This window comes from Kluyveromyces lactis (genome assembly GCF_000002515.2).
Source record: "Kluyveromyces lactis strain NRRL Y-1140 chromosome F complete sequence".
Lineage (NCBI taxonomy): Eukaryota > Fungi > Ascomycota > Saccharomycetes > Saccharomycetales > Saccharomycetaceae > Kluyveromyces > Kluyveromyces lactis.
Window position 1 is genome coordinate 1685585 of NC_006042.1, and position 12812 is coordinate 1698396.

Below are 12812 nucleotides of genomic sequence, written 5' to 3' on the forward strand. Positions count from 1 at the left end.
TGTAATGCATTTTCACAGGTCTCTGGTTCACGACCTATCCCATTTATATACCATCACACAACATCACTCCAAAGGTTATCACGTAGCGTCCCTAACCTTTCGAATTGTATTGGGATTGGATTTATAGCTTTAATTGAAGCGAGTGCAAGCGCATGTGGCGTGCATATATATATATATATATATGTTGAAGCTGGAGAATCAGCTGCTAGTCACATGACCGACCATTACCCGGAGCTAAATGGCCTTTGGCTCTTTTAGCTCCGGGTAACAAACAGCAGACACCACAGTTTGTGTGGCTTCATCATTTTTTTCGACAATTCTGACTAATTTCACATGAGCAGGAAACTGATATAAAGATTAGTTTTTTTCGCTATTGGAAGTAGAGATTGCTTGGGGGATTTTCGGTGATGATTTCACATTTTGACACATTTCACGTTTGGGAGTGGTTTCTTGTCTTTTTCTCGAACTTAGCATATGATTTTTGCGTTCTGATTACAATTAGGGTACTGTTTTGTATTTTTGAATGTGAAAAAACACTAGATCTAAGCAAATTCAAATCAAAAGTTCACTAAATTCAACCGGTCTAATTCCGCTTAGAATATTATTTATATCAAGACAGGATTTCTTTAAGTCCAACTTTCCTACCTTAACGTTTAAAAATAAAGATTCAACTCTACGTTTCCGGTGAGGTTTTTTGGTTTGGGTTTAGTTTCTGTTAAAAGTAATTCAAAGACCACGACTTCGATTTCAACATTACGAAGGATCTTTCAACAGAGAGGAACTCAACTTCCATAGCAGACTCCCGTTAAATCGTTTATCTCTTCATCGATTCACTCAACTGAAATAACCAAACAAAAATTATACCCGCAGGATGGCTACTTCCTGTGAATCGACCGTTTTGAAACCTGATGGGAAGTTAAATTCACATGTGAAAATTCCAATAGCCCATCCAAGGTCTTCATCGACTATCAGATTCGACCCTCCAAAGACCCATGACATGGTAAGATCATTGTTCGATCCAACTTTGAAGAAGTCTTTCCTAGAATGCTGTATCACCGCTACCATTATCGGTAACGTTATTCTTTGCTACTATGCTTATCAGCATCTCGGTGCTAATACCACGAAAATTATCTTCTTGAGTCAGTACATATTTTGGAGATTGTCCTACAACTTGGGTATCGGTATAGTATTGCATTACCAATCCCATTATGAATCTTTGACAAATTTCGCCAAGAAACATACTTTGTTTGATAAAAAGGCGAACAACCTTTTGTCAAGATTTGTTAAGTTCGAGATCAGTGCAAAATACCAAAAAGGCGACTCTTTGTACCGTTACCCAGAAGAATGGAACACTTGGCTCTTGTTCAGACAGTTTGTCGATTTAATCTTAATGCAAGATTTTACCACTTACATGCTTTACGTTGTGATTTCTTTACCTCATAACGATATTCTCAACAATATCACTAGCTTCAATTCTATTGGTATCAGAGTTTGGCTCGGTGTTTTAATGGTCCTTTTCAATATTTGGGTCAAAATCGACGCACATTCAGTGGTTAAAGATTATGCTTGGTACTGGGGTGATTTCTTCTTTTTGCAAGACGCAAACCTTGTCTTTGATGGTGTTTTCAACGTTTTCCCACATCCCATGTATTCTATCGGTTACATTGGCTACTATGGGTTGAGTTTAATCTCCGGCGATCATCATGTTCTTTTCGTTTCCATTCTTGGTCACTGTTTGCAATTCTTGTTTTTGAAGTATGTGGAAACTCCTCATATCGAACGCATCTATGGATCTGATTCATCCGACGAAGAGGAATCAATTGATGATAAGATGGTCAAACAATTAGATAACTATTCCAAGCCATTAGTCACAACATTCTTGGGTTTCAAAAACTTTGACAAGTTTAAACCAACTGATTATATCACTTTAATCACCGTGGCATCAATTGTTATTGGGTGCACAATTTTAAACCCAAGCTTTGTCACTTTATCCAAAATTGCGTTGACCACTAAGATTGTGTCATCTGTTATCAATATGACTATATTATACAAGCAATCGAATAGCAAATGGTTCACCTCATTATACTTGAAGAATGGATACAATGAAATTTATGCTTATCAAATGTGGCAGTTTATCTACAATTTACACAGCACTATCAATTATATTCTTTTGGTATTGCAATGCTACTACCATTTTGTCAAATGTGACTCAGGTAGTTACAATACAATAACCTTTGGGTTGTTGTTGTTGGCTATTCAAATTTGGTGCAACACTGAGATCTTCCATAGTATTAAAGAATTTGGCTGGTTTTATGGTGATTTCTTCCTACCTAATTTAATTGACAAAAGGAAATTGAAGAACGATGGTATTTATAGATACTTGAATAATCCTGAGCGTGTGTTTGGTGTTGCAGGTATCTGGGGGACCGTCTTAATTAACAATTTTTCAAATTGGAATCTCTGGTTAGCCACTACATGGACGATGTTCAATTGGTTCACTGTTAAATTCATCGAAACACCACATTTGTTAAAGGTTTATGGAACCAAACCAACATCTAGTGGTTTCGAAAAGACTTTGACCAAGTACAAATTTGGTAAGGATTTCAAGAGTTTAATCGATAAAGTTGATCAATTGCTCGATGATTATTTATTCACTAGTCTAGTGCCAAAACAAAGCGTTGCTGAAGCAGATCGTGAGGGAGATTGGGAATCGATTATCAATATGCTTTTGATTAGAGAGCAAACGGTGAAAAATTTGCAAGGCACCGGCCACTTTAACTTGGATATCGTCAACATCAATGACGAAAATACGATTCGGATTCCAGAAGAAATCGAAATCAAATGGGCCGTTACCAATGAAGCTTTCCACAAAGATGACTGGATTGGACTTTACAAAGTCGTTGAAACTGGTGAAGATAGATTAACTACAAAGATACCATCTCAAGGACATTGGTCGGCGGTATCTTCGAGCTCTTCATATTCTGAAGATCATCAGAAGATTTTGCATTTCGATTCAAATGACCATTTCACTTATGGATCTATAAAATTCGATAAGAGTATCCTTTGCTTTGAAGAAGGTATTTATGAATTTAGATACCACAGTGCTAACAGTCACGATGTTGTTATGATCTCGAAACCTTTCAAGTTATTATTCCCTCAATTTAAAGAAACTGTAAAAGACGTGGACCAATTAATTGCTACCACGAAGCAGTTCTTGAAACAATGTGGTGTTCTAATCAATGATAATAAATTTGATTTGAATAGGAACAAATATTTCACTGGGAAAACATTACAAAACTGGTATAAGTCTACTATGGACACCGATGTTTCCGTTGTTTACATGAAACGTACCAATTTTGATATCGATATTATCACCAAAAAAGTATGGCAAATCAAGCAAGTGTTAGATAACTTGGAATAAATCGCATTCTATTGTACTTAACTATATCTAAAGTATCAACCCATGTATAAATAGGATATGTTTCTAACGAATCCTCACCCTTAATGGTAAAGCCTTGTATATTTTTATTTTGCTAATACAGAAGAAGCGTTCGTGTCACATTAATTATGAATCACTATGAAATTACGTTAACCATTTCATTTCATTTAAGATATTGAACCAAAGTCTGCTTATTTACCAAATATTTTGCCTTGCACTCTTCTATTAATTTTGATATGTCAGTGACGTTATCGTCATCGCTCCAAATACCGACGATTTCATGTCCATTCCTAATAAACGCAACCACAGAGTTATCTTTTGACCCGGCACTCACTAAATCAATGATTTCAATACCTGCGTCTACAAGAGCCATGGTAATAGAATTAATGCATGTGGGTAGAATATTAACGATATTTGCCTCCTCTGTTGGATTACTATTAGAATGCTGGATCAAATCTATAAAGATATCAATACCAGATTTTGGATACTTCTCAACGTTTATCACCGCATTAAAGACATTTGTTAGGAAAGTACAAATTTCTTTAATTTCTCCGGTATTCAAATGTTCTAACGTAACTTCTTTGAACTGAATCGATACTGATGCCTTAGATTGGAAGGAGCCTCGCAATGGCCTGGGTCCGAAGACAGAACTCATTACGAGAACTTGATCCGAAGTACCATCCATATATTCTAGGTATGAGGAACCATTTGCATTCGTTACTAAATCCGTACTAATGAACACAGATTCCTTACCCGATTTATTACCATTACCATCGTCCCTGTTCTCTACGGTTCTTACAGGAGTAATTGCAGCAAACTGCAATGGCTTCGCTTCTGCTGGCCCTAATATTCTTCTTCTATCTTGCACACTCATTAATAGACCTCTCTTCTGTGGGTATTAGTTTAATATAACGATGGGAAACAAACTCAAGTAAATATATGCTGATATGGCACTAGCCAACGTCAACTTGGAAGCATCTCATCGCATGTATATTCACTTGCAAAACGGTCACTAACAGAATACCACGATTGAAATAGTCGAGATGGAAAAATTCTAACGTCATCACGTGATAATATATATGTGTTTCCTATTTGTTTCCCGTTTGTTTCCGTACCGTACTTGTTTCCAAATTATCGGCAGGCAGCATTGGAACTTTTTTACAAATCAACCGACGATCAGTACGTGTGAAATGATTTCTAAACAGAAGAAGTGGCTGTCGCCCGGTATTGTCAAACCAGTAAATAGTAATAGATCCGTATTTCTGAAAAAGAGTCGTGTACTAGCTTTCGGCTCATCACCTCATACGTCAGAAGGAAACGGAGAGAACTGCTTTGTGAAGTTATATAACCACGTGACTAACTGGTGTTTCTCATATGTTTCTCATATGTTTCCAAACAGCACTTGTTTCCGGTTCATGCCAGGTGACCGTTTTCGCAAACCGGTGGAGGGGCAGACGGAGACCCCCCCCTCACAACCTGGGATTTGGCAACTAAAACACCCCACTCTAACCCGCCTTGCCAGTCGTACATACAAAAGCCAGTATCGTTTCTGGGTGTATCATCAAGACAAAGTCAGAAGCTATTCACTTGGACCAGATCGAAAGCCGAACCCTCGCTAATGCTCTCACCAGAAGCTCTTTCATGCATAGGTTTCAAGAATCAAGGCAAGTCATTCGTTCATTGGTTGAACCACCGAAGAAAAGGATGACCAAAGTACATTTTTGAATTAAACCGACTCTGTTAGTGTAACGTTTCTTCCAGGCATCTGGCAGAAATTATAAAGATTTTTGATATTACACCCCACCAATAGCCCAGGACTCTGATTAAAATCAAACTACTCTGCGAATATTGCTCAAAGTCTAACCATATAACTTGGAATGTCCATTGATTCAAACAAGTTGCAGTAGGACAGAATATCATGAATGACAGTTAACCTACAATCTTTTTTCTTGAACAAAAACTAACAATCTAAGAGAGATTGAATCGTAAAAACAAGAACATCAAGGCAGAAAGCCGTTGAATAAGGCCAACATACATCTTTACATAGGGAACAACGAGTATATTGAACTTAATGTACTATCTCGTACATACTTCAGAAGAGGGAGGAAAAGTATTGACTAAAGTTACGGCAATCCAATCTTAAAAAATTTGATGCATAAGTTTTGGCTCTCTTTGTAAGGAAACCTTTGACATCAGATCGCGGTAGCATTACGATGCTAATCGTAGACCAGAGTGATCTAGGGTCATTGTCATATAGCAAGGCGGCTGTACGGGAGCTGCAAAAAGAAAATAATGCTTCCAACCAGAGTCGAACTGATGATCTCCACATTACTAGTGTGGCGCCTTACCAACTTGGCCATAGAAGCTGTTATTCTCTTGAAGTCCCGTTGAAAACCACCTGTATATAATGAACTTACGTGGCACCCATTTTCCTTTTTTTTTTTTTTTTTGTTGCCATTCATTTCAGTTCACAGGCTTACAGGGCATATTACTGGAATAGTTTAACAGTATAAGAAAAATATACAGCATATGATCAGCAATTCCCATAAATGAAACATCTTCCGTAGACTTTTTCTTGAAATGAGATTGCAAATGAGTATACATTTCAGATCAAATCTTTCTTGATCATAATCGACCTTTCTGTTCGCATGTTTACCTATGGAAAAAAACACAAGTCATGTGACTCTGCCCACTAATTCCATACTCTTGTGTTACCGTTGGAATCTTCGTATTACTATTCTACCTAAACATCTAATACTAAAACCTTCAACTACGCCGGTAGACTCGAACTATCTCATTTAAATGCTATTGTTTTACACTCCTGTTTGCAAGTGCTTTACTATTTTATTCTCCAAGAGTTAACCAAGATGTGTTCGGATGTATCAACATTACCCTTGGCGCTATCCGTCATACATCAAAGCTCGAATGAAAAAGAAGCCTCTCCATAATTAAAAAAAAGGATTAATCACGTGACCCAATTTATGAACAAGCCGTCGAAAACCAAACTCTAATTTTAAACTATATTTACCAACAGCAACTCTTATGTAGATTAGGGGAAAACATTGCGAAAAGGCCATTATATTAAGTTCTATTAGACCACAATAACATACCAGAAGAAAAAACATTTACTCGTTAAGGGACCTTCATTATGCTACAAACAATCACCCAAAACCACAAACTTTTGTTACGTATAGGAGCTGATTCTGTGAAACCTGTTTTATATAGGAGTACAGTGCGGAACAACTCATGGTGGTCCAAGATAATTTATCCGTTCACCCAGGAAGAGAACATTTCACCATCGCAATCATATGTGAAGACAGGGAAGAATCAGTGTTTTTTACCTATCAGGAACGACAATGAATTGAATGACGTACTTCTTTTCAACAACCGTCTCCCCTTAATCTTAAACTTCACCTTTAGAGGAAATGAGACATGTAATAAATTAACTGGAGCGTTAAACAGGATTGTACTTTTAGAAACGGATAAGAGAATTAATATCTGTGATGTGGAGACTGATTTCCTAGAAACCAGAGAAGCGATGTTACGGTTTGGTGTCACACAGATCCCAACCTTAGTTGCTGTGAGGAAAACTTTCCCGGTAGATACATTCACTCAACCGGATCTCACTTCTCAAGATGTGAATTGGCTTCAGTTGAAAACTTGGATCGAGAAGAATGCCGATGAATGAGCAGAATATTCTCTCAAAGTGACAGTTCGTTTTACTTTCCAGCATGTATGATCTGTAAAATTAAAGATGATGGAATTTTTATGTATCGGAACATCCGTCTAAAAAAAGTCACTCTAAACTGTATTGGCTAGGCTGCTTCTCAGAGGGTCACCTCCAAAAGAGTAGAAATTCCCGTCGATATGTGATGTTAATCCATGTTGGTTATTTTTACTGATTCAAAGCAAATTTACCGCTACCTCGAGCTGCTAATGCCGTTTCCATTTCAACATATTTACATAACTGCGTCCAATACTAAACGTATTGTATAATCGTTTAATTTAATCAGGAACAATCGGTTTGGATAATGCATAGAATTGAGTCACGTGACCAGATGATCCAGGAGGCACTTTCTTTCTGTTCGACAGGAAATTCTTTGAAGGTCAAAATGCATTAACCTGTTTCACCACGGTATTTTCTAAGTGGACTGTAAAAGACCTCCCGCTAGATGAGACAACTTTAAAGTATAAAATGTCTTCTCTATTCTCCCTCAGATCGACAGAGGGTCTAACTCAATAGCAGTCAGTAATACCTCCTATTCTAAGTATATTCATGTTGCACATAGAAAACAGGATATGTTTAGCTGCTGATTGCCATTTATACCTGTGAAAAGACATTAGATTACTCCAGTTATCCAATAATAACCAATACATTGGAATTAGGTTGAACATAATTCTACCAGATCATCTTCAGACCGCTTTTCTATCCAGTTTGAGAGGTGTGTCAATTGCTCCCATACATATATACACATTTCTTTTTTTTTTGGATCGAATATTCATATGATATTTAGTTCACAAGCGCCTTTACCATAAAAGATCCAAAATCAGGGCAGATATTCCCCTTGAAGAGTTCTAAGTAGTATTGTTCTTAACTGACTTCTTTATGGCGTGAAATCTACGAGCTGGTCGCAGATTTGATCCAAATGACAGTAATGACACATCTCTATTTTTCTTTTTGGTTGAATCGTTCCTTCTTAGTCACGTTTATGAAAAAATCTTACAAAAAAAAAAGTCGAACAAAAATTGAAGTGGTATTCGATGAACAATTTAAACAGTAGATAACGAATGCTTCGAAAGCTTTATGTATCTTAAATATTATTAGCCTAACCCTTTTCTGTTTGTTCTTATTTTTTTCTTAGCAGTAACCTCTATCAGAGAAACCAAACGAAACCAAAGTTAAAATGTCTCAACCTCACGAAGTTGCTGCTGCCACTGAGGCCGTCGCAAATATGCATTTGGACGAACTTACTGGTGAAATGGTCTCCAAGTCCGAATTAAAGAAGCGTATTAAGCAAAGACAAGTCGAAGCTAAGAAGGCTGCCAAGAAGGCCACTGCTAAACCAACTCCTGAGCCAAAGAAGAAAGCAAATACCGATGCTTTTGCTGATTTGGATCCATCTCAATACTTCGAAGCTAGATCTAGACAAATTAACGAATTGAGGAAGACTCACAGTCCTAACCCATATCCACACAAGTTCCAAGTTTCTGTTACTTTGCCAGAATTTTTGTCCAAATATGCCAACTTGAAGCGTGGTGAAACTTTACCAGAGGAAAAGGTTTCTATTGCTGGTAGAATCCATGCCAAGAGAGAATCTGGTTCCAAATTGAAGTTCTACGTTCTGCATGGTGATGGTGTCGAAGTCCAAGTTATGTCTCAATTACAGGACTACCACACCGAATCTTCATATGAAGATGACCATAGTCTAATCAAGAGAGGTGATATCGTTGGTGTCGAAGGTTATGTTGGTAGAACTTCTCCAAAGAAAGGTGGTGAAGGTGAAATTTCTGTCTTTGTTTCCCGTATTCAACTTTTGACCCCATGTTTGCACATGTTGCCAACCGATCACTTTGGTTTCAAGGACCAGGAATTGAGATACAGAAAGAGATACTTAGACTTGATTATGAATAAGGATGCCAGAAACCGCTTCATTACTCGTTCTAAGATCATTAGTTACGTTAGAAAGTTCTTGGATACCAGAAACTTTATCGAAGTGGAAACCCCAATGATGAACGTTATTGCTGGTGGTGCCACTGCAAAGCCATTTGTTACTCATCATAATGATCTAGACATGGATATGTACATGAGAATTGCCCCAGAATTGTTCTTGAAGGAATTAGTTGTCGGTGGTATGGATAGAGTTTACGAAATTGGTAGACAATTCAGAAACGAAGGTATTGATATGACCCACAACCCGGAATTTACCACTTGTGAATTCTATCAAGCTTACGCTGATGTATATGACTTGATGGATATGACAGAAATTATGATCTCCGAAATGGTTAAGGAAATCACTGGTTCGTACGTCATCAAGTATCACCCAGATCCAAATGATGAAACTAAGGAACTAGAATTGAACTTCACTAGACCTTGGAAGAGAATTAATATGATTGAAGAATTAGAAAATAGATTCCATGTCACATTCCCAGCCGGTGACCAACTGCACACTGCTGAAACTGGTGAATTCTTGAAGAAGGTCTTGAAGGATAACAAGATGGACTGTGCTCCACCATTGACCAATGCTAGAATGTTGGACAAGTTGGTTGGAGAACTAGAAGACACTTGTATCAATCCAACCTTCATCTTTGGCCACCCACAAATGATGTCTCCATTGGCTAAATACTCCAGAGATCAACCGGGCCTATGTGAGAGATTTGAAGTTTTCGTTGCCACAAAGGAAATCTGTAACGCTTACACTGAATTGAACGATCCATTCGACCAAAGAGCTCGTTTCGAAGAACAAGCCAACCAAAAGGCCCAAGGTGATGACGAAGCACAACTTGTTGATGAAACTTTCTGCAATGCATTGGAATACGGTTTACCACCAACTGGTGGTTGGGGTTGTGGTATTGATAGATTGGCCATGTTCTTGGCTGATTCTAACACCATCAGAGAAGTCTTGCTATTCCCAACTTTGAAACCGGAAGTCGTCAAGGAAGAAAAGAATTAGCAATAATATATTCAGACAAGCATTTTCTTTAACCAACAACTCTTTTATAGTATTATATTAATAGGAATATCGATTTAATTAATGCGAATTTATAAATTACTTTATCAGCTATTTGCATATTTGATAGACATGAAGTATTTTTAATGGATTATGACAGAGATTACCATGGAGATGCTATATTGCGCGAGTCATTTTACCTCTACGCTTCAGCTCGAGAGCTTTTTTATAGGGTGGGTTGGTAGGAGACTGTACAGGATCAAGTGCTGGAGTCGAAGTGTCAACATGATAAGTAGCATCGCTGTCAAAAGATGAAAGGCCACCGCATGCAATGAAAGTGGCGATGGACCTTGGTTCTTCATGATAGTTGGGACATTTATCTTCAAGCCTGAGTTTACCGATATCGCATCCCTGGAAGAAGTCTTCTACTGAAGAATTTACATCTAATTTTGGTTCCCAGTTTGCTGGTGGATTGTAACCAAGGCAGACGATAAATGATTCTAATGATGTTCCTCTTGAAGATCTTGGTTTAGCGCAAATAACTTTCTCAAAAAGATATCCAAGCTGAGAATACAACATGTCTATATCTCTTCCTCTAAATATTTTGGCAACAAAATTTCCACCTTTTCTTAACAAACAGGTAGATAGCTGTAATGCGCTTAAAATTAACTGCTGTTGAACATACTCGTCTAAATCGTGTAAACCGGTGACATCTGGCGCACCATCGCTACAAATAAAATCAGCTTTCTTACCCTCAAAAAGCTCGGTTATGGTTTGTAGAGTTTTAGGATGTGTAATATCCGCCTGTAATGTGATTACATTATCGATCGGTGACATGGGCTGCAAATCAACTGCAACAATCTTTCTATCTGAATTATCTGAACTCTGAGGAAATAGTCTTCTAGACAAGACCTGAGACCAAGATCCCGGAGCAGCGCAAAGGTCCACCACTCGTACAGCCTGCTGCAAAAAATGAAAGTCGTCGTCTAACTGTAATAACTTGAAAGCGGATCTCGCACGGTATCCTTGTTCCTTAGCCTTTCTGTAGTACAGATCACGTTTATCTTTACTACTCTTCCCCATTGTTTTCCTTTTGATGTCTTGATAAGCCTTACTTAATTTTCCGTAAGTATATCGGTTTACTTCCTAAATCGAAAATCGCCTTGGGTCGCCTTCCACTGAATACTTAACTACTCGCGACAGTTTATCTTCATTTACCGCTTCTATCATAAAAGCTGTAACTGGATTTCAGTTTTCGAAGCTTCAAAGCTTTTGACGAATGTTGAAAAATTTTAAAGTGATACATGGTTTTAACAGTGAAGAAAGTATAAGTTCGATCGAATTAAAGCTTATAGCGATCAATCCGAGTGTCTATTAGCGTGGGTAGTACCAGTGGATAAATTTAGTATCGCATAGAATGAACATGTTCAGGCAGGCTGTACGTAGTTTCGTGAGGTACCAATCAACTACATCATTAAATCCTAAAATTCTTCCATTCAATGCCAAGGAGACTCCAATCCCAAAATGTGTGGAAGCTGTGTACCATGCACCATTGAAGATCGAACCAACACACCGTGATTTGATAGCTGATATCCAATTACGTTCATATGATAATGAAAATCTAGACTTTTTCTCCAGTTTTGTTCTAAGAGCTGGTTATTATTTAGGAATTCCAATGAAAGGGCCAAAACCACTACCAACAAAGAGAAAACGTTGGACTGTTATCAGAGCTCCATTCGTGATGGCTAAGTCGAAGGAGAACTTTGAAAGACATACACATGCTAGGTTAATCCGTCTATACGATTGTAACACCGAATTGGTAGAAACTTTATTATCATATATTTCCAAGCACGGTATCAGTGGTGTTGGTATCAAATGTAACTTATATCAAAGAGAACCTATAGATTTGGACAGTAAAAAAGACGGCCCGGAGTTGGAGAATATTGATATCTCGTCCCAACTTCAAGGTCTGGATGACGTTGTTGGTGCTAAGGTTGTTGAATTATTGAACAATCCAGAATTCAAAAAACATTTGCAATAAAATTCCAGTCCGAACGACTGGCACCGGTCCAGCAAAACAACATGCACATATCTATAATTTCGAAGGCCTGTATATATACAACAATAAATAATTCAACGAGACGTACCCAAATCTCTATCACATATATTATGTATCGATTTATCCGTACATATTGAAATCCTCCTCAAGTTCACATTGAGATGTGTCAATTTCGACTTTCTTTGACCTGAGATCATCTCTGCACATGGGACATGTATGGTTGTTCTGTAGCCATATAGATAGGCACTCTAGATCAAACTTATGGTTACAGCGAGGAACTTTTGCCACTAAAGGATATGGGTCGTCGAGGAAATTGCACTGGCATATCGCACATGTGTCTTCTGCCTTTAACTTACTATTGGGCACCCTGGGCAGTGAGTCTATATAAGTTTCAGACATTCCTTTCTGCTGATCGTCTTGATCAAATTCAAGAGTTGAACCAAGCAATTCTTGTAGTGCTGCTATACTATCAACGGAAACCGGTTCATTTGAAAGATAAGCACTTCTCAACAAACTCCGTAACGCCTGCTCTGGAGTTGACATAACCTAGTAAAATATGATATTGAACGTATTTCACGAATTAATAATCGTTTACTAGAAATTTAACCAGACTCTCTTTTCCCTGTGTTAGTCCTTGACAAAAGCG

At 37.8% G+C, this 12812-nt stretch overlaps 7 protein-coding genes and 1 non-coding gene across 8 annotated transcripts; 4 read left to right on the forward strand and 4 right to left on the reverse strand.

The window, feature by feature from the left end:
- Window positions 1-871: 871 nt before the first annotated feature.
- CHO2 (phosphatidylethanolamine N-methyltransferase) lies at window positions 872-3421 on the forward strand (the record flags this gene model as incomplete). The annotated part of the gene is made up of 1 exon (XM_455900.1): window positions 872-3421. One exon carries the CDS (start codon window positions 872-874, stop codon window positions 3419-3421), a length of 2550 nt encoding a protein of 849 aa, XP_455900.1.
- A 181-nt stretch (window positions 3422-3602) lies between these two features.
- Window positions 3603-4313, reverse strand: MTR3 (exosome non-catalytic core subunit MTR3; the record flags this gene model as incomplete). The annotated part of the gene is made up of 1 exon (XM_455901.1): window positions 3603-4313. One exon carries the CDS (start codon window positions 4311-4313, stop codon window positions 3603-3605), a length of 711 nt encoding a protein of 236 aa, XP_455901.1.
- A 1419-nt stretch (window positions 4314-5732) lies between these two features.
- Window positions 5733-5805, reverse strand: KLLA0_F18348r. Its single transcript has one exon. It is a non-coding gene; the product is annotated as a tRNA-Thr (tRNA).
- A 782-nt stretch (window positions 5806-6587) lies between these two features.
- On the forward strand, window positions 6588-7127 carry KLLA0_F18370g (uncharacterized protein; the record flags this gene model as incomplete). Its single annotated transcript, XM_455903.1, has 1 exon — window positions 6588-7127. The coding sequence occupies one exon, from the start codon at window positions 6588-6590 to the stop codon at window positions 7125-7127; it is 540 nt and encodes a 179-aa protein (XP_455903.1).
- Window positions 7128-8343: 1216 nt separating this feature from the next.
- Window positions 8344-10110, forward strand: KRS1 (lysine--tRNA ligase KRS1; the record flags this gene model as incomplete). Its single annotated transcript, XM_455904.1, has 1 exon — window positions 8344-10110. One exon carries the CDS (start codon window positions 8344-8346, stop codon window positions 10108-10110), a length of 1767 nt encoding a protein of 588 aa, XP_455904.1.
- Window positions 10111-10284: 174 nt separating this feature from the next.
- Window positions 10285-11190, reverse strand: TRM7 (tRNA methyltransferase TRM7; the record flags this gene model as incomplete). The annotated part of the gene is made up of 1 exon (XM_455905.1): window positions 10285-11190. The coding sequence occupies one exon, from the start codon at window positions 11188-11190 to the stop codon at window positions 10285-10287; it is 906 nt and encodes a 301-aa protein (XP_455905.1).
- A 334-nt stretch (window positions 11191-11524) lies between these two features.
- RSM10 (mitochondrial 37S ribosomal protein uS10m) lies at window positions 11525-12148 on the forward strand (the record flags this gene model as incomplete). The annotated part of the gene is made up of 1 exon (XM_455906.1): window positions 11525-12148. One exon carries the CDS (start codon window positions 11525-11527, stop codon window positions 12146-12148), a length of 624 nt encoding a protein of 207 aa, XP_455906.1.
- A 138-nt stretch (window positions 12149-12286) lies between these two features.
- KLLA0_F18458g (uncharacterized protein) lies at window positions 12287-12709 on the reverse strand (the record flags this gene model as incomplete). The annotated part of the gene is made up of 1 exon (XM_455907.1): window positions 12287-12709. The coding sequence occupies one exon, from the start codon at window positions 12707-12709 to the stop codon at window positions 12287-12289; it is 423 nt and encodes a 140-aa protein (XP_455907.1).
- Window positions 12710-12812: the final 103 nt, after the last annotated feature.